The 24,440-nt window shown below is 56.2% G+C and overlaps 1 protein-coding gene across 4 annotated transcripts in view; it reads left to right on the top strand.

Moving 5' to 3' along the window:
• PLPP1 (phospholipid phosphatase 1) overlaps positions 1 to 24,440 on the top strand; it is a 41,605-nt gene that overhangs the window by 12,580 nt on the left and 4,585 nt on the right. For 3 of the 4 annotated variants that reach the window (XM_054715356.1, XM_054715354.1, XM_054715357.1), the window contains exon 2: positions 14,615 to 14,769. In XM_054715356.1, coding sequence (XP_054571331.1) covers positions 14,620 to 14,769 — 150 coding nt within the window. In that variant the 5' untranslated portion in view covers positions 14,615 to 14,619. Of the gene's footprint in view, positions 1 to 14,614; positions 14,770 to 21,673; positions 21,826 to 24,440 lie in introns of all 4 variants that reach the window. The other variant, XM_054715355.1, reaches the window with a different exon arrangement.

Here is a 24,440-nt window from a genome sequence, read left to right as displayed (position 1 = left end):
GACATTTGTGAGGAAACATGATTTGCGATAATTATAACCATTAAAAAAAGAAATTTACCGAACGTTTTTGGCTTGAGTGCCTTTAAAAAAAGTGTGTATTTTAAACAGAGCTCACTGAGTTAGAGATGCCACTTTGGGGACTTCCTGCCGGAGTGGAGTTTTTATCCTTCTCTTCGGGGACACACCTTGGTGTGACTTTATTTTGGTTTCTGGGCCTTGCCGTTGGGCGTAATTTCAGAGACATGATGCCTTCACACAGCCCTCCTGAGGTTTAGAATCCCAGCACACTCTTCAGTGGGCGGCGCGGGAAGAAGGGAAAGCAGTTGAGGTCTCAGGTCCGGATTTTATTTGGTTGTTTATTTAAAACTTTTATTTGTAGTTTTGGTTCTTGAATTATTTCCTCGTGTATTTGAGGCACTGAGATAACCATTTTTGTGCCGGAATGGTGACATCCAGTCAGTCTGATTTCTTCTTTCTTTTTTTTCTTTTTTAAAAAATATATTTTATTGATTTTTTACAGAGAGGAAGAGAGAGGGATAGAGAGTTAGAAACATCGATGAGAGAGAAACATCGATCAGCTGCCTCCTGCACACCCCCCACTGGGGATGTGCCCGCAACCAAGGTACATGGCCTTGACCGGAATCGAACCTGGGACCCTTCAGTCCGCAGGCCGACGCTCTATCCACTGAGCCAAACCGGTTTCGGCCCTGATTTCTTCTTTCCAAGTTCAGTTGCTAAAGCTGTCTCCTGAACGGGTTTACAACCGGCCCGTCCACCGTGCCCACCCCGAAGAGGCACCTTTTCCGGAAGACGACGAGCGTTTGCAGCTTTACTCAGAGGCGTGAGCTGGCGGACGCAGCCTGTTGCCCTGTGGACGGCGGGCCTGCCGCCGCGGGGAGGGCTCTTGCCCGCTTCTCTGAGGGGACTGATGGGGTGGATTTCTGAGCCGGGAAGTGTTCTCACCTGAATGCAGGGTGCTTCCTTTGACAAGCTTGAAGGGTACTCCAGTGAAACCCTGCCGGTCCTGCTGTCGTTAAACTGGAGACTAAACAGACGGTAGAAACTGCGTCCAAGAGGAGGCTTCGCGCTGGTTCGCTCCCGCGTTACCTGGAGGTGGTTGGCTATGGGCACGCCTTAGAGCCGGGTGGGGACCTTCTCTCTGCCAAGCACCGATCGACGACTTACCGCCATCCTTCACGGCCGTACCCACGGTCGGCCTGCTCTGCTGGTCACGCCTTTCACGGACTCACCGAGGCCTAGCAGGCCGGACCGTGAGCTCTCGGCCGCTGCCCAGCTTAGAGAAAGGCAACCGAAATGCGTGTGGTTGGTGCGGGCGCTCCTGTCAGGCTGTTATTAATCTCCAAACTTTCTAAAATTAACATGTAATCGCCGAAACCGGTTTGGCTCAATGGATAGAGCGTCGGCCTGCGGACTGCAGGGTCCCAGGTTCGATTCCGGTCAGGGGCATGTGCCTTGGTTGCGGGCACATCCCCATTGGGGGGTGTGCAGGAGGCAGCTGATTGATGTTTCTGGCTTTCTATCCCTCTCCCTTCCTCTCTGTAAAAAATCAATAAAATATATTAAAAAAAATAAAATTAACATGTAATAAGTTGATAAATTCTAGAAAACCCAGAAAATAAAATAAACATCACTACTAACCTCCCCATCACCCAGAGTACCCTTTTTTAACATTTTTGTTATATATCTTTCCAGTGCTTTTTTCCTGTGTATGAATTCACACTTGAAAAAAACAACAAAAACAATATTGGGATATTGGTGCATATGCTCTTTAATTTTAAACATCGTCTTCTACCAGTTACTTTTAATGTTGGTGTGATATCCTGTTTGTATTTTGGCATAATCCACTTTGACTTCCGTTTTTTAATATTTAGATTATTGGCCGTTTCTGTGCTGTTGTTCTGTATACAACACCCTTGTATGAACTCCGGGAGCTCTCGGGGCGCCCGCCCGCCCATCTCACTGTGCCCCTCTCTCTCCCAGCACTCCCTGCTCGCTCACAGTAAGACCCATCAGGGGACAAACTGTTCTCGAGCGCTGATGGGCTGTGGGCAGGACATGCTGGCCTCTGTTGAGTCGGGTCAGATGACACACAGACTCGTTTTATTTGCTGGAGAGAAACGGCTACAATCCATGCTACACGTTGGGGCAGGTTTGTGTGTCCCGGGCCGCTGGGCACTCAGAGAGACCGCGGTGGCTGTGCAGGCGGCAGGCAGAGGACCGTCAGGCAGAAGCGTTTATTATTAAGTCCTCTTCCTGTGCCAGGTGCTGCGTCAGGCGCAGTGCTGGCTCTGAGCGAGGCAGTTCTGGGAGGTACGTAGTTAGTACTGTTCACATTCGCCGTAAGAGGCGGCGAGCTCCGATGGTGGGTAATTTGCCCATGCACACTCGGGCAGGAGTGGAGGGTGCCAGAGCTGAACCCGGCCAGGGCATCTGACTGCAGAGCCAGCACTGCCCAGGGCCCGCCCTGCCGCACGCACTGAGGCAGGCGAGAGGAGGAAGCTAGGGTGGGGCGTGGGGCGTGGGGCGTGGGGCGTGGGGCGTGGGGCGTGGGGCAGGAGTGAGGAACAGGGGTGGCAGCTGAAGCCAGCATTCGAGTTGGTTTACAGTCTGCATAGTGAAATTCACTTCGGGTACCAGTCTGTGGGTCAGACACGCTGAGATGTGGAGAGGGGGCCGCCACCATTAAGATACAGAAGGAGCGCCTCCCAGGTCCTCCCCTCCCGGGTCCTCCCCTCCCGGGTCCTCCCCTCCCGGGTCCTTCCCCCCGGCAGCCACCTCTGATGTCGCATCCACGGATGGCGCCCACGGGATGGTGCTGTGCAGCCCCCGCACCCAGCATCCTTCACTTCTAACGGGACAGCCGCTCGTGCACTCGTGTGACTGCGGTTCGCTGTCGTTTTGCCTCTTTCAAATGTGCTTGTGTCACCCCCAAACTCATTTCGTGTCCATGGCGTGTGTTTGGGCTGAGAAACGATTGTAGCTGTCGCTTCAAATACCGAAGAAGTCCAGAATAGAGTCCTGATCAGGGCCGAGGAGAGAGTCAAGTAGAAAACAAATCAGCTGTCCCTCCCTCACCCTGTCCGTCAGCCCCTGGCGAGTGCTGCTGTGACCTTCCGTGAGAGGAGGGCAGCGGGGGCCGGCGGCCTGGCTCCGCGCCTCCGGGGAGGGAGCAGCAGGTGGCCGGCTCCCTGTCTGTCTGTCTGTCTGTCTGCACACACGGGCTGGCTTGCTTTCTGTCGGAAACCTGGGTTCACAGTGGCAGGACCTGCCCGCATGGTCATTTGGATGTTTTTAAAAGCTCTGTAAGTATATACATGCTTATTTTAAGTGTCTTAATGAACTCAGACTCCAGGGTTGAGGATATTATAGGTAATTGTTGACAGAAAACCACAAAAAGTGAAAACCTTCTTTGGTAAATGTCACTTACATTCAGTGTCCTTTCCCCTTTGTCCCAACTTAAACACAGAACAAAAAGCCAACGAGATCACTGGTCCTTTTTATAGCAAAGCGTGCCAGCCGCAGAGAGACGGTGCCTGCCGCCGCGGCCAGAGCAGGTGTCTCAGGAGCCGAGGCCTGTGCTCGGAGCTCTTGCCCCTGGACGCTTGGGGTGCCATCTCCGAATCATTCTCCAATACAGCACCCCTCCCCCCCCATCACAGGAAATGCCTTCCGGGACCCCAGAGGGTGCCTGAAACGGCGGAGAGAACTGAACCCCACAGACACTACTTTTCCTGTGCACACGGACCTTCCCCCACTTTGTAAGTGAGACGCCCTCAGATCAGCAACAGCAACCAGCAGTGACACGGGACCGGTCTCTCCCATGCCTGCCGTGCCGCCCGCCTTCTCGTGCCGGCGTGGCGTGTTCCATTGAATACTTTTGGACCGAGGCTGGCCACTGAAAACCTGGGAAAGTGAGACCCGGGGGGGGGGGGTGAGGGGACCTTGTGTATACATTGACCCCTACCACTGACCTCCCGCCTGGCGCCCCGCCCTTCCCCTCCCCTGCGCCTCGCACAGACTCACCTGCGCCAGGAGCAGGCTTCGAGGCCTTTCGCTCGGAGCCGGTGTTGACGTCACTGCCTCGGGGTCAGACCTTCCTGCGGTTCCGCCTCCCCCTCTGCCTGCTTTGGTGGGACGTCCTGTCTGTCCGTTAAGGTACTGAGCGGCGGGGCTCGGGCTCCTCCCGCTTCCGCCTGCCCTTCCACTCCACTCCCGGCAGCGGTCAGTGCGTTTCCTCCTCGGGACCCTCCCTCCGGCACCCGCGCCCCTCCTTTCTGGCCGGCGGTGCTGGTCCAGTGCGTTTAGGACTTAGAGTCAGACCAGTACCTGTGATTCTGGAGCCCCACCGCCCGTCTGCACCTGAGCCTCCCCCTCCCCCCCCTGCGGCTCCCCGGCCCCTCCTGTGGGCCCCGGGCCACACCTGCGTGGAGCAGGGCCCGGCTCCTGCGCAGGCGGCCGTGCCGGGCAGCGCTGCCGTGGGCACGTGTGATTTCTCCCTCATTGTACGCGTGGCTGTAATTGCGCTCCGGTCCCCTCTGAGTCACCCTCTCACCTGTCAGGCGGGGGTGATCATACCTGTTTTACAAGGTGCTCTTTGTTGTTCAGTCTGTGCTGAGGGCCTGTCTGGCTGTAAGCACTGACTTGGGAGCTTGGATATGTCCGTGAACAAAGCAAAACGCCCGCTCCGCCTCGGAGCTTGCGTGCCAGCATGGTGAGGGGCAGGTGCGTGTTGGCGTCCGGGTGCAGGACGCGCAGACACAGGCGGCGCTCACGTGCTCCGCCCTCTCCTCCCCTTTGCCATCGGGCCAAGGGCCACGGGTCACAGGGCCACAGGGCCACAGGGCCACGGGCCACGGGCAGTGTGCAGCCTGGGGAAGGGTGGAGCCAGCACTCGTAACTGGACTTGGCCTTGCCAAAGAGGACCCGGCCTGACCGCACTGCACTGCTGAGCAGCACAACGAGAGCCACCTTCGGGGGAGGGTGACCTTAGGTGACCTTGTCCCTGTGCTGGCATTTCCTGCCGGCTCCCTTGGACCTAGCTCCTCCATCCTTATTCTAATTATTGTAAGTCCCCCCCCCTCCCCCCCGTCCATCACCTCCTCCCACTCGCAGATCTTTTGCAATCAGACAAAAACAAAACCCTTGTTGCCCTTCTCCTCCCCTAAATTGCCTTGGAGGTGCGAGCAGGTTCTCCCCTCCCTCCCTTTTTATTAGAAGACTAGTAGCCCTGCGCACAGTCCGTGCACCAGTAGCTCGCTGCCCCCTCCTGTAGCTCCCCCCGCCCCCCCAGAGCTTGCTGCCCTGCCCCCTCCTGTAGCTCCCCCCGCCCCCCCAGAGCTCGCTGCCCTGCCCCCTCCTGTAGCTCCCCCCGCCCCCCCCAGAGCTCGCTGCCCTGCCCCCTCCTGTAGCTCCCCCCGCCCCCCCAGAGCTCACTGCCCTGCCCCCTCCTGTAGCTCTCCCGCCCCCCCCAGAGCTCGCTGCCCTGCCCCCTCCTGTAGCTCCCCCGCCCCCCCCAGAGCTCGCTGCCCTGCCCCCTCCTGTAGCTCCCCCGCCCCCCCAGAGCTCACTGCCCTGCCCCCTCCTGTAGCTCCCCCGCCCCCCCAGAGCTCACTGCCCTGCCCCCTCCTGTAGCTCTCCCCCCCCCATAGCTCGCAGCCCTGCCCCCTCCTGTCGCTCCCCCGCCCCCCCAGAGCTCGCTGCCCTGCCCCCTCCTGTAGCTCCCCCCGCCCCCCATAGCTCGCTGCCCTGCCCCCTCCTGTAGCTCCCCCCGCCCCCCATAGCTCGCTGCCCTGCCCCCTCCTGTAGCTCCCCCGCCCCCCCCAGAGCTCACTGCCCTGCCCCCTCCTGTAGCTCCCCCCGCCCCCCATAGCTCGCTGCCCTGCCCCCTCCTGTAGCTCCCCCCGCCCCCCATAGCTCGCTGCCCTGCCCCCTCCTGTAGCTCCCCCCGCCCCCCCAGAGCTCACTGCCCTGCCCCCTCCTGTAGCTCCCCCCGCCCCCCCCAGAGCTCACTGCCCTGCCCCCTCCTGTAGCTCCCCCGCCCCCCCCCAGAGCTCGCTGCCCTGCCCCCTCCTGTAGCTCTCCCCCCCCCCCAGAGCTCACTGCCCTGCCCCCTCCTGTAGCTCCCCCCGCCCCCCCAGAGCTCACTGCCCTGCCCCCTCCTGTAGCTCTCCCTGCCCCCCCATAGCTTGCTGCCCTGCCCCCTCCTGTAGCTACCCCCGCCCCCCCATAGCTCGCTGCCCTGCCCCCTCCTGTAGCTACCCCCGCCCCCCCATAGCTCGCTGCCCTGCCCCCTCCTGTAGCTCTCCGCCGCCCACTGTAGCTCGCTGCCCCGCCCTCCTGCTGATCCGTGACCTGGTCATGACGTGGTCGGTCATTACGCTTCACGGCGTGACGGCCGTTGGCGTGTTGCGTGTTCATGATGAAGGACAGTCACTGCCTCCTGCACTCAGGCTGCTCTCCCCGCGGGCTGCGGCCTCCGTCGGGCCCTCCAGGACCAGCTCCCTGGCCTCTTCCCGCTCGCTCTTTGGAGCAGCGTCCGTCCTTGGCCCGTGGGGCGTCAGTGGGCTCGTGGGCTGTGGGCAGGCTCTCGTCCTCAGGCTGATGGAACGTGGACCTTTTAGAGCTGTTGGAGGATTAACGTCCGGGTGGACGCGCGAGCTCAGTGAAAGGCACTCCTGTCAGTGACATGTGCATCCAGTGGCCCTTCATTCCCTGGCAGTTCCTTCTTCCCAAGGTCATGGCCGTGTCACCGAGTGACCGGTCACGCCTGGCGCAGCGTCCCTCTGTGCTCCATGAGTTCAGACACTGGCGTGAGTCTCGTGTGCCCGTGTGAGCGCCAGCTGTGCGCCGACACGGGGCCTGCGTCCAGGGCAGGGCTGGCCAGCAGCACCGTGTCCGCACGTGCTGTGGGCGCGTCCCCTGGCAGATCCGTGCGTTTCGCTGACGGTGGTGAAAGCTTGAATGGCTCTTTCCTTGCGGGAGGAAGGGCACAGAACTCCTGTCCGCCAGCAGGAGGACTCTGCAGGTGGGTCCGGGAGGAATTCAGAGCACTGTTTTCAAAGAAAGCGAGAAAATGTGGTGTATTTTGTTCTAACTGAATTAGACACCAAATAAAGGACATTCCTTAAGTTTGGAATGACCAGAACTTTCTAAAAACGGCTCAGGTAACAAAGGGGTGCAGAGCCAGAATGGTATTTACTTGTAACCTTGGGCGCTGACAGGAGAAAAAGGGGTGCGTGGGAGCCAGGCTCACAGGATGTGGGCTCACTTGTCAGACCCAGTGGCACGCCGGAGAGCACAGACGTGGGTCAGTGCACGCGTGCGGGTTTCCTTGTCTTTCTGAAAGGAGAGTGTTTTACGTGTGGGTTTAGCCACGACACCTTCTGTGAGGCACCAGTTCCTGGAGGCCGTTCCCGGTGTTCCTTCTGTGAGGTTTGCTGAGTGTCCTGTCTCCTCCCTGGTCTGCCCCACGTGCAGGCATCGGGACGCCCGCGCCCTGGGAGGTGTCGGGTCCCACACAGCGCCCCCACCCCCTGCAGCCCAAGAAGGAAACCTGCGGTTTGTCTGTGCAGACGGCTGGGGCTCGTGGGATCCGACTGGCAGGGCCCTGGGAGAATGCGTCTCTTCCTCCTCGTTTGTGGACGAGGAAGCGGGACCTGGTGCCCAGGCTCCTCGGAAAAGACCGCGGAGGCCGTGATGGAGAGAAGAGGAGCCTTGTTAAATCCCGCTTCCCTGCTCACCAGCCTGTGTCACTGCCGCCCACCCTCGCACACACCCAGGGAGTCGGGGCCTCTGAGTTCCTGATGAGTTAGCCCAGATGGATAGTTCGTGCCCTTTAAAAATGTTAATAATCTGCTGTATTTGTGTTTTTCTTTCCTTTTCTTAAGCCTTTAACAAGACGGATCATCAACCAGCGAAAACTCATTTGGTTTTGTTAATCTGGCTTTTCCTTTGTTTTCCATTTTATTCATTTCTGTTCTATATTCCTTTCACTCCGTTGAGCTTTTTAAAAAGAAGTAATTGAATGTTTCATTGATTTCTAAGGTATCCATTTAAGGCTCTAATTTTTATGCGTAGTGTTTTAGCCGTGTACTTGAAGTTTTGATTGGTATTTTCATGTTCCCGTCAGGCTGTTTTGTGATTTACATGGTAGCTTCTCTAGGCCTGTGGCTTGGATTTTTATGTTCTCACATGTCAGATGGTGGGGGCTGTCTTCCCCTTCGTGAAGGAGATCACATGTCAGAGATCACATGTCAGAGATCACATGTCAGAGATCACATGTCAGAGATCACACACAGGCCAACACCTGGCAGGAGGAGGCACTCGACAAAGGCTCTCACTTTCCTTAGAAAAATTAAATGCTTCTGAGATTATGACTTTTTCAGTAAGTGCCATTTGTAGCATAATTTCAGAAAACACCGCGAAAAAAGAAAAAACACCATCATTTTCATGGGGAAAAAGCAGTTCTTAAAATTCAAAATTAATGATCTTGATCTTTTGTTGTTTCATAAAACAAATATGTGCGGTGGGAGGTGAGGTGTCTGCCCGATTTTACAGTAAAGGCCATCTCTGGGGTTAACTCCGGGAAAGCTGGTTATGTCTTCTCCTAGGCCTCCTAATGTGTATTTAGACACAACGACCAGTACTTTTTCATACACATGAAACACTAATTATAATGTTTTTACAGGTTATCTTGCCTCGTTAGCAGTATATTGAACGTATTTCTATGTATGTGTGCTTATTCTAATACTCATACTATTGATCAGGTTTAAACTGTTTCCAGATTTCGTGGCGGGAAATCTGCGTGCAGATGCCTGTTTTAAATGAAGGCGACGGGCCGCTGTGCTGCACGTAACGGCCGTGGGTGCGCGGGCCGCGTCGTTCGCGTGTTCTCCTTGGACACGCCTGGGAAGCCGCGGGACGAAGACCCAGGCGGTCTCCCCGCACGGCGGCCGTTACTGCTCACCGTGGAGCAGCCCGGCTCTCGGCGTGTGTGCCGTGTGACTCAGGGTTATAAATGGCCACAGGCTGGCAGGGTGCTATTTCCGCCCTGCAGGCTGGGCTGCCTGATTATTTTAGGGGCTTCCCGTCAGCAGACCTTTCCTCCGGGAACAGGACCCATTGTGACGGCGCTCTGTGCCAGGGCGACAGCACAGCGTCCCACGTGGTGCGGTAGGCGAGGGTCTCACGCGGGGCCTGGAGCGCAGCCTGCGGCGGCGTAGAAGGCGGGCAGCGTGGCTGTCGCCGTGGACCGCGTGCGCGTGCGTCCTTTGTGACGGCTGCAGGTCTGACCGGTGCTAGCGGCTCTAGAGGGGCGGCTGGAGGAGATGGGCCTGAGGATGGTGATGGCGAAGTCCTGGTTGAAGGATTCCTGCGTTACACTCTGTCGCCTCACGTGGAAATCGGAGCCTCCTGCCTTCCCGCAGGGGAGCTGCGGGCCTGGGGCAGGGGCGGGGTGCGGGGGGGGGGGGGGTAGTAACAGGATTGAATTGGGGCTCCACCTTTTCTCGGAGAAGAGGGAGTGGGAAGCCCGGCTCGCCCGCGGGCTGTGCAGGCCTGGGGGCCCGGCTGTGGGTGCAGGCCTGTGTCCGCAGTTGCCATGTGAGGCGCTCCCCGTGGGAAGCGTGAGCAGGGACTGTCAGATGCAGGGTTGGAAGGGCTTCCCTCGTGGGCTGGGACCTGAGAGCTTGCTGACGTCTCCTTCCCTGGTTTGTTCTAACGAGTCTTTTGGAGAGAAATCCCTTACGACCCTTCAGGCCCCGAGCGGCTGGTGCACGTGGTGGTTTCTGTGCCTCCGAGGCCGGTGCTGCCTGCGTGCTCACCGGTTCATGGACGGCGGCGAGGCCTCCCTGGGCCTGGCCCGCCCCGCCCCCGCCCCCGCCAGCTGGGCCTGGGGAGGGGCAGCGCTGAGCACTGGGCCGGTGCTGTGTGGACTCGCCCAGCTCCCTCCTGGGCTCTCTGCCCGCCCGGCCTGGGGTTGCACTGCCCCCTGACCCTGCCGTCGAGCGGCCATTGTCAGGTCCCATCAGCTTCCCTCCTGCCCAGCCGGGCTCCTGCAGCACCCGCGCCCTCGTTCAGGAACACGCTGGGGAGGTCTTTTCACGCCTCCCCCCGGAGCCTTCCTTCCCGGCACTTGGCTGCCATACGATCGGCATGGGAACGTCTGACTGACGCGGAGAGGAGACGGTCCAGAGTCAGACACCTGGGTTTCCCCGGGGTTCAGCGTGACAGTTACTTTGATGTCTGATACGAGATCTTTTGAGAAGATAGAGGAAGGGAGTGGATGCTGAAGTCGGCAGTCACCTTAATGACATCCGGAATGCTGTGTCCCTCTTTCAGAAAGTAAACAGCACTTGTTTTTCTTCACTTTTGCTTCTGCGTATTACTTCAGTCTCTCTCTCTCTTCAAAGTGCATCTTGGATTTATTCTACTGAAAGGTGGCAGCGTGTTTTAAGCGGGTGTGTCCTCTGTGAAATGGGAGCGGGTTCCGCGAGCACTGAGCTGGAGGAGGACAGAGGAAACGCGTGCGGGTGTGGGCCACCCGTCTATTCAGTGCAGCGTAGAGGGTGCCGAGAGCGGGCCACAGCTCTCGTGCTCCGTGGCTGTGGCTTTCCTGAAGAAGGGGTTTTAATTTAGAGAAAAATATTCTAGAATAAGTAGGGTCAAAAGTAGTTTCTTTATCCTGTATATTAAGGAAAGAACATGAAGGGGTTTATTTGGAGAAAACCTTCCTGTGACATTAACTTTGACACGGAGTTCTCTATTCTACCCTGAAAAATACCACTGAGAGTCCTCTCTCGAGTAGACAGAGAATATTCCTTCTCCTTAGAGTCAAATGCGTGTTTACTCTAAGGGCGGATACACCTGTGCGTGCAGCGTGTGAATGGCCGCTCCTCCTGGCTTGCAGACGCCTCTGTGTCCTCACCTGGCTGTTCCTGGGCGTGTGCATTGGAAAGAGACATCTCCCTCTTCCTCAGGACCCTGCCTTCATGACCTTATTTAACCTTAAATTCCTCCTAAGCGCCCTATCTCCAAATACCATAAAATTGGTGGTTGGCACTCCAATGTGAGAATTTGTGGGGAGGCAGGTTCAGTTCATGAGGGTGTACATGGATCCTATATAACAAAAGGCTCATATGCAAACCGACCCAACAGTGGGATGACCGGCACTGAGCACCAGGGGGCAGATGCTCAATGCAGGAGCTGCCGCTCAGCCAGGAGCCGGGCTCACGGCTGGTGAGTGCAGCGGCAGTGGCGGGAGCCTCCCCCGCCTCCCGGGGGAGTGGGCTTAAGCCAGCAGTCGGACATCCCCCAAGGGCTCCCAGACTGCAAGAGGGTGCAGGCCGGGCTGAGGGACCCCCCCCCCCCCCCCGAGTGCATGAATTTCGTGCACCGGGCCTCTAGTGTATGTCTAAAACACATGAGTAGTGGAAGAAATTGAGGCGTATTTAACTTGAAGAAAGAGATGTGCTTAGACTAGGGTAACCAGTACTGAAGCTCAGTGCTGAGATTGCTTCGTAGCGGTGCTGTCGGTAGGAGGGTGTAACACGCTCTCTTGCAGGTGATCAGTTATACACTTTCCCCCAGACCCCGTCGCTGCTCATGCTCCTTCTCCGCCATGTCCTGCCTTTGACATCCTGCGTGTACTCACCTGGAGGAGACTCGGTCTCTGAGCTGCGTCCGGAGGCTGCTGGGTCCCACGGCCGTTGTGGCCCGCCTGCTCGCACGGCGGTGGTGCCATCCAGGGTACAGCCTCCCTCCCTCCTGCGGGCGCTGTGGTCCGAGGTGGGATTGGTGCTCTCCCTCCGTCAGCCCTGCCTTCAGGCTTTGCTTTCTCTGAGAACTGTCTCATTTTCTGGCTTCAGTTACCACTTTGAAAGCCAGCAATTTGCATATCTCTGTCTCCTGATCTTTACCTGAATTTCACACATTTAGTCATTCACAACTTTTATTCATCGCCAGCTGTGTGCCTGGCAGAGGACACAGGGACAGCCTTTGCCCTCACGTTGCTGACAGCGCCAAGGGCTTGGAGATGCAGTGTCCCCGGCGTGGGGACGGGTTCTGGGGGCGGAGGAGGCGGAGTGCACTGACTCCAAGGGAACCGAGCGGGCAAGGATCCTGGCCAGAGCACACGGTGGGCAAAAGTAGGTTTACAGCTGTTCGCACAGGAAATAGCACACTCGTTAGTAACAGTGATACAGAATAAACTCTGTTTCACGTACTCACAACCGTAACCCTACTTTGGCCCCATCTGTAACACAAGCGTAATATGCTGATGAGACGGGGCGACCTTCCGGAGAAGCCGGGGCTGCGAGGGCTGCAAGAGCTGAGCCCCTGGCACGAATTCGTGCATCGGGCCTCCAGTCCTGTATATGAAGGCACCTGTGGTTTTTAAAAATGTGTATTTTTATTCAGAGAGGAAGGGAGAGGAGAGAGAGAAACATCAGTGATGAGAGAATCCCCAGCGCTCCCCACACAACCCGGGCATGTGCCCTGACTGGGATTGGACCGTGACCTCTTGGTTCATAGGTCAGTGGTCAGCCACGCCGGCCAGGTGGCACCTGTGGTTTTGAAAACCTATGTTCAGGCAACAGCCAGTGGTTCAGTGTGATTGGGCCTTAAGGGCGGGGGGTGAGGGAGAAGGAGATGAGCTGCGGTTTAAGAAGGTGCCAGATCACCCCAAAGTCACTATTCTTAACACTGAACTAATTTCCTTCCACTGTAAGCCGCTGCCCCCCAACTTCACGCTCCGCCCGTCTCCGGCCTCAGTCCCCGCCTGCCTCGCCGTGGGCCGGTCCGCAGGCCGAGTCGTTCCTCTACTCAGCACGCTCCGTCACGCGCCCTTCCGGTTTCAGGCAGCGCGCTGCTTGGCGCTGATGGCGCGCTATTTCAGAGCTGCGTTCCAGGGCCTGTTCCTACTTTTCAAAAATGTAACCCTGAAGCCCGTCTCCCCCCCCCCCCCCCGTGGCCGACCCCACGCCGAGGAGGACGGGGGACTTCCCTCCAGGACAAGCTACCTGGAGGCCAGTCTTTCCAAATAGAACTCCTGTGAATGCAAATCGGAAGCCCACTTCCTCCCATTAGAAAAACAGAATTGCAGGATTCAGAGCAAGCTGCAGAGATTCTGCTCATTAGCTCTGTTTTTATTGTGACCGTTACGTCTCCGTTCTGAGCGAGCTTCTCGGAAGGCAGGCCACCCGTCTTCCTGGGGGCCGTGCCCGCCCAGTGCGGCCTGTGCTGCCCTCCGGGACCCACGTGCTGGTCTCAGCAGGGTCCGCAGCCGTGATGATGTGACAGATGTGGGGCCTAGTCCCTGTTCCCAGCATGAGGGGGGCAGGCGAGTTCCTGCCGCTCCTGCCTGGCGCGTGAGCGCGTGTGCGCGTGTGTGCGTGTGCATGCTGGCTGTAAAGCCCCTCTGCGCGCCTGCCCCTGTGCTCGGCTGGCCTCTGCCCGACCTGCCCGAGCGCTCCTCCAGCCCTCCCTGCTGCCCACGGTTTACCGGCTGTTTCAGGTTCTAGCTGCCTTTTCCTGTTTTCTGGCTGCTCGAGCTCAGGTTGACCTCTGAATTCCTATAGGGCCTTTAAACCATCTTAGAAGTCAGTCCTAGTTTGTCTTAATGCATTTCCTGTAAATTTTACACACAGTAAGACAGCTTCTGGTTGTGCAGTTCTTCGAGTTTTGACAAATGCTTAGAGTTGTGGAATGACCATCACAATCAAGATACAGAACAATCTCATCAGCCCCCTCCCCAAAAATATCTCTTGGTGTTGCTTTCAAAACAATTCCTGAGTGTGCATTCTGACTGCCCTGCTCCTGTCCTGTTACACGAGCTCGTCCTCGGGGGAGGCCTGGCCTCGTGTCCAGTGGGAGTGAGCAGATACTTGAACGTTGGATTGTACAAAACAAAGCCTAGAGCGTGTGCCTTTGAATGGATTGAGGAGCTACTAATTGAAGTTCGTTTCTCTTTGGTCTTTTATTTTATTTGGGTGAAAAATCTCACGTGAACATTATTCCTCTAAGCTTGTCATAGTGACTTTGGAGGCTTGCCAGGGCTTAATAAAAACCACTTTTAGTTTGTCTTTGGAATATAAAGGGCTTGGTTCTTTCTGTTTTTATTATCAAATATACTTACGGTTTCTTTTGTTTTCTAACCATATTTTAAATTTTAATGTGAAACAAAATTTTATACCTTGCCCTCCTTAACTACATTTGGCTGTTTTGATAATTATGATTATTAAATGTATTTGCTGAGTTTTCTTTTTTTCTTGAATATATTTAAGATATGAAGCAATTCAATAAAAAGCGAATTAGTTACGAAATGTAAAATGCGAAGCCGTGCCCACTGCTCAGCTTTGCTTCCCGGGGCCGCTGGCTCCCCCCGGGTTTCCGTGCTGATGGCCCGGGGCCGGAGCACTTGTGCTCGGTGAGGCGGGCGGGACGAGCGGCCGCTGCCGCCGCTTCCCTCTGGCACGGTGGAGCATGGATCCTTTCAGAGAGGCAGAGTGTGCTTCAGACCCGCACCCCCTTCAGCAGGCTTGACCTCCAGTGCAGTGAATTGAATGTAACCATGTGTGTCTTTTTCCCTCCCCAACAGCTTCCATGCCCATGGCTGTTCTAAATCTGGGCCACATATACCCATTTCAGAGAGGCTTTTTCTGTAAAGACAACAGCATCCAGTACCCGTACCGTGACAGCACCGTCACCACCACCGTGCTCACCGTACTGGGGCTTGGGGTACCCCTTTCCTCTGTAAGTAAACGCACGCGTAGGTAGGTGGTGCTGTGTGTGGTGCCGGAGGGTGGTGGAGCGATGGCGTTGGGGTACGGCCACGGCGGCCTTCCCGGCGTGGGTGTGCTGACTGCCCGTCGCCGAGCAGCAGGCCGCTCTGCTCACCAGGGGCAGCTTCTCCAGGAAAGGGGGGCTGCGAGGCCACAGGAAACAAGTGGGTCACCCTGAGAATTAGGGTGCTCTTCAGCATGGAAGGCTCACCCAGGTCATTGGAGCAGCTCCTCTCAGGACACAAGTGAAGGCACGGCTCAAGCCCAGGAGCGGTTCTGTGTTGATAAGTGACATGCCAAGCTCAGGCGGTGCTGGTTTTACCATTTATTACATGGAATCGAGGCCACACTGAAGGAGACGGGTTTCTGTACTGAATCTGAGAAATGACACATGCAGACTAGAACCCTCAGAGTGCCTCGGCCTGGGTCACGGGTTCGAGGTTGTGCTGTGCTGGAGGGTAGCTCATCGGTGTGGGGGGTGCTGGGCTTCGTGATGTCAGATACCTGGGAAGTTCCCTTCCAGGCGAAGTCCCACCCACAGTTAAGCTGTGGCGCGCACTTCCTTCATCTTGGGCTCCGATGCCAGAACCTCCCCGTGTCTCTAGGTGCCTGGACACAGACAGGAGCAGCAGGCGGCTCCTGCCGCCCGGGGAGGTTTCTCCTCTGACCGCGTCTGTCGCCCGTCTTCCCGGGGAGGGCACTTGCTCAGCACCTGGTTCCACAGCCGGGAGGCTGGCTTTTCTTTCCCTGTTGTGCCCCCAAATTGCCTCTGAATAACAACCGACTTCTTGGGTTTTCTAGTTTATATCTCAGTGCATTTTGTCTAGTAGATTTTTTAATAGTCTTTAGCACCATGTTGTGAAGGGGACTTGGATTTTGTTAGGTTCCAAGGTCTCCTGAATAATAAAACCCTAAAATGCAAATCGACCGGACGGGGGAACGACCAGTCATTATGACACACACTGACCACCAGGGGGCAGATGCTCAATGCAGGAGCTGTCCCCTGGTGGTCAGTGCGCTCCCACAGAGGGAGCGCCGCTCAGCCAGAAGCCGGGCTCACGGTTGGCGAGCGCAGTGGCGGTGGTGGGAGCCTCTCCCGCCTTCACTGCAGGCGGATGGTAAGGAGTCCTGGACTGCGAGAGCTGTGGACTGCGAGGGGGATGTCTGACTGCTGGCTTAGGCCCGATCCCCGGGAGACACCCCCTCCCCCAGTGCACATATTTCGTGCACCGGGCCTCTAGTATTAAATATTTCCATAGATAGCATATACACTCTAATTTGGTTATAACCACTTATATAGGAATAAAAAGAAACATCTGTATTGAGTTTAAGGAGATACTTTTTCCCAAGAGGTGAATTCCCCCATAACTGGGCACGTCTGCTGTGCTGGCCGCGCGGCCACTGCGCGCAGGAGAGCGGACCCATTTCATGGCCTTGGCTGCAGCCGTTGTTTGGAGCAGCTATTGCCAGATAGTTGTTTATAAACTGCCCTGTATTTGAGGAGATAATTGAGGATAAGGAAGTGACTTTTAGTTATTTAATCTCTTTCTAAAAAATATTAAATTATAAAAATAATATGTATTTATTAATGAATTTAAGAAAATCTGTTATAAAGGAAAAAGGAAGGAGAAATCACCCTAGTTAGTTCTGCTACCTGAAGAAAACTATTACCATTTTTACATTACTAGCATTTCCTTTAACTGGGCAGGTGTTTTCAAATCTTCACCCGAGGATGTTTTTATTCACTTTGAGAGAAGAGAGAGAGTGAGAGAGAGACATCCATTGGTTGCCCCCTGTACACACGCCGACACGGGATCGAACCGAACCCACATCCTGGGTGTGCTCCGCCTGGTCATCGAACCCTTGACCCTTCAACCCTGTGGTGCACGGGACCAAGCTCCAAGCACCGGCCACACCCGCCAGGCCAGCTGGTCAGTGTTCAGATCATTGTGACTGCACTCACATTCAGTCTGGGCCTTGTTTTTACTCGTTTGTATGGTGAACATTTTTCAGTTACTATAGACATCCAACAGCTTAAGTTAGGAAAAATACAGCTAAATTTTCAAAAAGTAGTAGAAAAAGACTTGGGTAAATCCTTCCGTTCTTTTTCCCAGTATTGGAGCGATGACCTGCACAGATTTTTTAATGAAAATATGTTCCTAGTGAAAGAAGGAGCCGCGTGTGTCTGGGATGCGTGTGGGGTGGCTGGTGGGCTGCAGCGGACTTGAGTGTTCGTTTTCAGTTTACATGTGACCTCAGGTGAAGAAGGCGGTTTTCTGGAAAGTGACTTGTGTTTGATGTAACTCAGACGCATACTTTGTAACTTAATGATGAGGAAAAGGAATTTGGATGATAGAACATTTTAAACCATTGACTTAATTTTTACAATTTGAGGTCCATATTCTTTAAAAAAAAAAAAAAAGGCATTTTGTACTGTTTCTTCCTCAGCTAATGGGAAGACTAGATTTTTTGTGTTTTCTTTTTAAAAAAATATATTTTATTGATTTTTTTACAGAGAGGAAGGGAGAGGGATAGAGAGCTAGAAACATCGATGAGTGAGAAACATCGACCAGCTGCCTCCTGCACACCCCCCACCGGGGATGTGCCCGCAACCAATGTACATGCCCTTGACCGGAATCGAACCTGGGACCCTTGAGTCCGAAGGCCGACGTTCTATCCACTGAGCCAAACCGGTTTCGGCGATTTTTGTGTTTTCTTGGCTTAACATTTCTTTCTGGGTTTTAAGGACCTAATTTCACACTGAATGTTTCCCTTCCCTCTGGCTGTGTGTACCTTTTCCCGCCCTAGATCCTTATACATTTACTTTTGTAAATGTCACATTTCTAGAAAAAGATAGAAGCTTGAATTTGTATGCAACTTTTAGAGTAATGATAGTAACAAGAAAGTTAAATCCCAAACCCCTGTATTGCAATGCGTATACTTTTTCTAGAGTTTAAAATGTGTCTAGTTTGGGAAAACTTATACTCTCTGCATTTGCCAGGTGATTTTACATGATTGTGAGTAGTTGCTTTTCTTAGGTCTTGGTTATTCTATAGCACAGCCTTGTAGTAAACATGTTCAGCCTAAAATAATATAGCCACCTGTGTGTGTGTGTGTGTGTGTGTGAGAGAGAGAGAGAGAGAGAGAGAGAGAGACCGACCAACATACAAACTCCTAAAGAGACATTGAGTCATTCACAGTGGCCTAAACTGCACCATGACGACTGGGAATGCATGTGGGAAATGAGCTGTCCTATATAACAAAGAGCTAATATGCTAGACCAGACTGCAGAACGACCTTCCGGAACAAACAGTGGGCGGGGCCGTGGGGCTGCGAGGGCCGAGCCCCTGCACACATTTCGTGTATCGGGCCTCTAGTATGTTAATAAACACTGACTTTATGATCATTCAAAGTGTGCATACGTTTTTGGGACACTCGGAATTTGTCAACTCCTAGAACTGTCCAGTATAAAAGTGAACCCTTTTCCAAAGCTCGCTCAGCTCTCCAGTCGCCTGGCTTCACACAGGCATTTAGAATCAGTGTGTCCCCCAGCAGTCTGGCTGGAATCTCTGCAAGAGCTGCGGCCCTTGGAGAGAACGGACGCCTTCCCCTTGTTAACCCTTCCAGTGTCTTCCTCTAGGCCTCTGCCTATTTCGTCCGTGTTGTCATTGTCAGCGTGCAGATCCTACACGTTTTGTGAGGGTTATACCTAAGGATTTCGGTGTTTTGGACTATTGTAAATGGTATTGTGCTTTGAATGTTGGTTTCAGTTGTTCGTTGCTGCTGTATAGAACAGTCACCAGAGTTCTGTTGTCACACTGGAGGCCCGATGCACGAAATTCGTGCAGGTTAGGCCTTCTTTTCCCCGGCTGCTGGCACCAGCTTCCCTCGCACCTGGGACCCGGGCTTCCCTCGCAGCCATGGCTTCGTCCGGAAGGACGTCCGGTCTAATTAGCATATTATGCTTTTATTATTATAGATAAAAGCAGAAGGAACAGAAAGAAGGCATCGGCGTCTTCTCTTGCTGTTTTATTAGTGTGACTGTGTGTTAGGTCCTCCGGCATCTTTGGACAAATGTGTCTTCACAGCTGGCTTTCCCTCTTGGGGTCCCCGCTGGTGAATACACGGGGAGCTCTGAGAGGCCTGCTGGAGAACGCGCGCTCCGTCCGCACACGCCTCGCCCAGCTGTCCGCCCAGGGCACGGGCAGGCGCAGCCCTGTCTCCAGGCAGCGGGGCCTCAGGCTCTTGAGGTCCTGCCTTCAGCTGCGCCTCCCCTTCCGGTCGGTGCGGGCAGCGGGAGAGGGACGTGAGCCTGAGAACTCCCAGTGGACGTCGCCCTCTCTGTTCAGTGTCTGTTCCACTGAGGTGGCACCCGGCCGCGCCGCCGGTCTCGAGGGGCCTGGCACCTGTCGGAATTCTCAGCCCTGAGCCCGCATGCCCCTCAGCGGTTGGCACGCCCCTCTCTCCGGGGCACCTGCGGTTCGCGCCCACATAACGGAACCCGGTCCTGCGGTAAAGAGGAGCAGACAGCCTCCTCCCGGGGAGGAGCCTGCGGCATTGTGGTTTCCCGTTAGCCGGGGCGCTCAGGTTTGCCGGACTCCGTCACCAGTCTTCCTGCTTCACACTCGACGCGGAGTGTCTGCAGGAGGCTGGTTGGAGAGGAGCGGGCGCCCACGGCCGATGCGCTTGCCGATGCCTGGCGGTGGGTGGAGTGTGTGGGAGCGAAGAGTTTCCGTGTCACACGTCTCTTTCGAGGGTTCTCACTGCGCTGGCGGGCGGGAGGCGGTGACGTGTGAGTGAGAGGCGTGCAGAGGGCCGGGTCTCGGTGGCTCACGACCAGATGTGGCGCCCTGAAGAGCAGACCGTGGAGGCGAGGTGCTGCAGCCGCCGCGGACAGCAGCCGGGCAGCCTCTCAGGAAGCCAGATGCGTGGCCAGTTTTCCATCCCACGTCTCTGCATTCGACATGGGTATGTGTCGGCCCCACCCTGTACCTGGATGTTTATAGGGCCATTAGTCATAAAGGACAGAGCTGGAGACGACCCCAACGCCCGCCAGCGGGTGAATGGATAAGGCAAACGTGCGTGTGCCCACAGCAGCGCGCTGTTCAGCAGCGACCGGGAGCGAGATGCGTGCTCCCCGCGATGACCCCCCATCATTGCGTGAGTGACAGAGCCACTTCCAAAACACCACGCACCACGTGACTGAGGCACGTCTGCAGGCGACCGACTGCGTGCCCCGTGCCCCTCGCCTGCTGCTGGGAGTGTCCCTTTGGCGCTCCGCTTCGCGTCCTGTCGCGTCCGGCAGAACCCCTCGCGCCGTGGATCTACGTGGAATTTGTCCGCGCGAATATTCCTGTTTTTAAAAACGGACTCATTATACATGTATGTGACTTCATTTTGTTTCCTCCCATTCTAAAAACACTAAGAATAATTTCTAACATGGTTTCTGTGTCAAAGGGAAGAAACGCACTTAATGAATATGCCTGCTGAAAACATTTTCCAGTATATTTGGGCCTATCAATGAGAATTTTTTCTGAGAACAAGGATGTAAAACCTGCCACGTTTTAGGCACTGATCAGATGTGGCCTCGGTTTCTGTGCTGGATATCTGTTCCTACTGCAGGAGAGGAGTGCCCTTTGACAACTTAACGCAGTTCAGAAGCCTGCAGTGTGTTCTGTATGGAGTTCTTGCAAGTGAAGCGAATTCTCGACGTGGTGGGTCCCTGGAAACAAGCAATGTGCTCGGCGAGGGTGCGGTGCGGGAGGCCGAGCGCCTGGGCAGGTCTGTGCTGGTGCTGGAACCTGAATGCAGACAGTGGAGGTGGGTAGGGTCAGCAGTCAGCTCCAGTCGGGTTTTTCTTAAACTGCAGCGTTTACGAGAACATGGCTTTGGGAACCTGGTGAGCGCCTTAAAGACTCTGCCGAGTTCGCACCACCGGCAAAGCGGCTTCCCCGAAGAAATAGCCGGCCCGGTGGCCCGGGAAGATGGAGAAATAGGGACGTGCCGCTCCTCCCCCTGCTGACGTGGGGTGCACTCGCAGAGCAGAGGCGTGGCCTTCAGCTCCCTGGGTTGGTGGGAACTGCGGGTGGTCGTGCGTGAACACCAGCGTGTCAGCCTGGTGGGAGCGGCACTGCGGGGGGGGGGGGGGGGGGGACCTCCCCACTTGGACACTTGGGGCAGACGGCGTGTTGAGGTTTCTGCTAAACTGTGTCTTTTGTGCAAGACAGTCCGAGTCGGAGTGCTGCCGTTTCACCGGCCGCCGAGCTCGGTGCAGCAGAGAAGGGCCTCTCAAGCCCACATGAGCTAGAGCTAGGCCGTCAGGAGGTGAGCTGGGCCGCGGCCGCGGGAGCCGAGTGTCTGGTGCTCCCTGCGTGACCGTGCACCTTAGGGACCTGGTCTGCAGCTCAGGCTTTCTCAGCTGCTGGGCCCTCGTGTGGGCAGTCCCAGCACCGGGGAGAGTGCTTCCTTTGGCCCTCGGGTGGCCTGGCCGGGGACAGGCCTGCGTGTGGTGTGACCTAGACCTGGGGTGGCAAGTGCTGTGTCCCTTTTGGAAGCAAAGTCGGTGACAAATGGTGGAAAATAGTGCTGAAGACTGGGATGAAATGACAAGGGCACGAGAAGGGAGCGCCCAAAACCCATGGGGTGCTGGGAAGGAAGGGAAGAGGTCCCTCTGGGTGGAAGTGGCGCCTGGAGGCCTGGAAGCCGATGTGGAAGCCGATGGGGCCGGCCCGCACCTCCCCCGCCTGCACTGCTGCGCCCTCACCCTGCTGACTCGCTCCCGTGGCAGATGCGCTAACAGCCTCTGGGGTCATTGTTGCCATTGATGCGTTTGATGCTCCGTTTTTAATGATGTTTCCGTTTATTCCCTTTGCTAGCCGGATTGCCTTTTGCAATTCTTACTTCAAGGCACACCCCCTTCCAGCGAGGACTGTTCTGTAATGACGAGTCCATCAAGTACCCTTACAAGGAGGACACCATCCCTTACGCGTTACTGGGGGGAATACTCATTCCATTCAGTGTCATCGTCGTAAGTGCCATCCACTTCTTCACGTTCTCCCTCTGGTCGGTGGCTGAATGTGGGTGTTGTCTGTGAATGACTGCATGCAGAACCCTGAAACTGTGTGTGTGCGTGTGTGTGTGTGTGTGCGTGTGCGTGTGTGTGTGTGTGTGTGCGTGTGCGTGTGTGTGTGCGTGTGTGTGTGCGTGTGTGTGTGTGTGGGTGTGTGTGTGTGTGCGCGCGCGTGTGTGTGGGTGTGTGTGTGTGCGCGCGTGTGTGTGCGCGCGCGTGTGTGTGGGTGTGTGTGTGTGTGCGCGCGCGTGTGTGCGTGTGTGGGTGTGCGTGCGTGCGTGTGTGTGAACCTTTGACTGAAGCTGTTGTTTGATCCAGATGTCATTTACGTCAGGTGGGTCCGAGAGAACAGTGTGTCCGTAGAGCTCGCTGAGCCTGTCTGCCCTGTGCCTGATGGAGCTCGAGTCGCTCTGGTTCGGTATCCTGCAGTAACGGAATGTTGCTATCCATGCCCCTGCTTTAGACATAGGTCAGATGTTGGCTTATAACTTACTGAATCTGTGTATGTTCTGGTTCTGGAAAAGAAAATACGCTAACGAATGTTAAGCCTTCACTTAACCCACGTTTACTTCAAGGATTTTCAGGGAACGCCGGGAACGGCGAGGAGCGCCAGCGCTCTGGTAGGTAGTGACCGAGGAGGGACCGTCCCGATCCCCAGGCCGGGCGAGCCCCCCGTGCTCGGGAGAGGCCTCGGGCTTAGAGGACTGGTGTCTCCGGCCCAGAGGAGGCGCTAGGGTTTGTGCTTCATAACTTGTAACTTGAAAAGCAAGACTTCCCTTGGTTAAAAGCAGAAAATGTGGTCCCCTCCAGGAGACAGGCCAAGATCACAGCCTCGTGCTGTCATTTTGGGAATTAATTAAAAATAAAGACACTTCTTAATTCAGAAATGTGATGCTTTGCTCAGGAACGACCACGGCTCCTTAGCTCCCAGGTGAGTCGCTCACGATTGTGGGCGTAACTGATACGAGGAAACCTCTGCTCCGGTGTTTCCTGAGCCCGAGTCCCCGAGCAGCCGGCGCCTGTTCCTCATGGCTCCTGGCGCAGGGGGTTTGCAGTGACCTCGGAGACCCCTCTGGGAGGGCGAGGGTTCGGAAACTAGCGGTCCCTTTACCGAGGGCCCTTCTGCGGAGTTTCACTGCTGCAGGGAAGAAAGCCACGCCTCTGCTGCTCCTTTGAGGGGGGCGCCAGGCGGGTCTTTCAGTCCGTGTGTCTGAGACGATTCTTACACGTGACAGCCGAGGGGCCTCTCGGTCGCAGAAGCAGCCTCCTCTCCTGGGCTTCGCTCGGTAACGGATGCTCTGCAGGCGCAGCTGCCGAAGTCGCTGCCGAGGACGGACGGCCGCACTGCGGGTCGGGGTGCCGGCCACCAACACCCAGCGCTCCTGTCCCGTCAGCGACGCGCAGCTTGGACGGTTTCGGCACCCCGTGAGCACGGTGCCTTCACGTGGAGTGTAACAGCGAGGAAACCGAGGGCCGGCTCTACACCGCAACCCGCCTGTCGCCGGGCTATGAAGTGCAGCCCTTGCCAGCGCATCAGCAGGGACACGCTGCTCGAGGCCAGCGGTTTGGTGCAGGTGTCGAGTGATTGAGTTTATTCGTTCACTCCGCTCCTCAGGCCCACGTGGTCGGAAGTGCCTGTAGCACTGGTTTACTGCCAGTAAGTCACCTCTTTAAAAAGCCTGTAGGCCTCACTCAGACCCATGCCAGGCCTTTGATGTAATTGCGAACGATCCACAAACGCCCACAAGCACGAGGGATGGCTGCTCGGTGAGGAGGGCGAGGCCAGGCCGGCCGGCATCCCCCCGCGAAGGCAGCGAGGGCCGACCTGCGCCTGCTGGACTGCTGTGACGTGAGGGAGACGGAGCAGGAGGGGGACGAGTGGTCGGGGTACTGAGCAGGAGGGGCAACAGCCAGTGGCCCTGGAGACTGTGTGGGAAGGTGGGCCGAGCAAGACGAACGATAGAGCGCGTGGTGTGTACAAGAGCTCGCCCAGCAGGCGCCGTGGCTGCGTCCCGCTGCCGAGGTAACCGTTAGATTGACCTTCAACGGCACTCTCTCTGCCCGTCTCTCTCGTTCTTGAATGGTTTCCTCTCTCTCGGCTCTGAGTGAATAATGCATGAGATTAGGCCACACATTAGGTCACGTGAGTGTGGGCGTCCCCAGAGGCTGAGCATGGACACACGTGGCTCAAAAGCAGAAGAGAGTAAACGAAACACAAAGATGGCTGCCACGTGCCATCCCCGCAGACACGCCCTCTTCGCTGGAGGAGTTGCTGAGCGCCTCCCTCACTAAGACGGAGCCCACGACAGAGAGGACGTAGGCTGGCTGCACTGGTCAGCGTCCGGTCCCGCCCTCGGGTCCGCAGCTGCTTTCAGCGTGCGCTCCTGTGGGTCCGCCGGAACCTGCGCCGGGCCCCGGCACGCCCAGTCCGCCCCTCTGTCTCCGGGGGCGGGAGCCAGGCCCTTGGTGCTGACCGTCGTGGAAGGGGCTGACCGCTGGCGCAGCGACGGGGCTGTGGAGGGCTCCTGCCCCCATGGGGCTGGCTCACTCGGGACCCGTTGTAAGTGGTCCAG

The sequence above is a fragment of the Eptesicus fuscus genome, chromosome 4 (assembly GCF_027574615.1).
Source record: "Eptesicus fuscus isolate TK198812 chromosome 4, DD_ASM_mEF_20220401, whole genome shotgun sequence".
Classification (NCBI taxonomy): domain Eukaryota; kingdom Metazoa; phylum Chordata; class Mammalia; order Chiroptera; family Vespertilionidae; genus Eptesicus; species Eptesicus fuscus.
The sequence above is the reverse complement of the archived record's forward strand: the minus strand, read 5'-3'. Positions and strand labels throughout refer to the sequence as shown.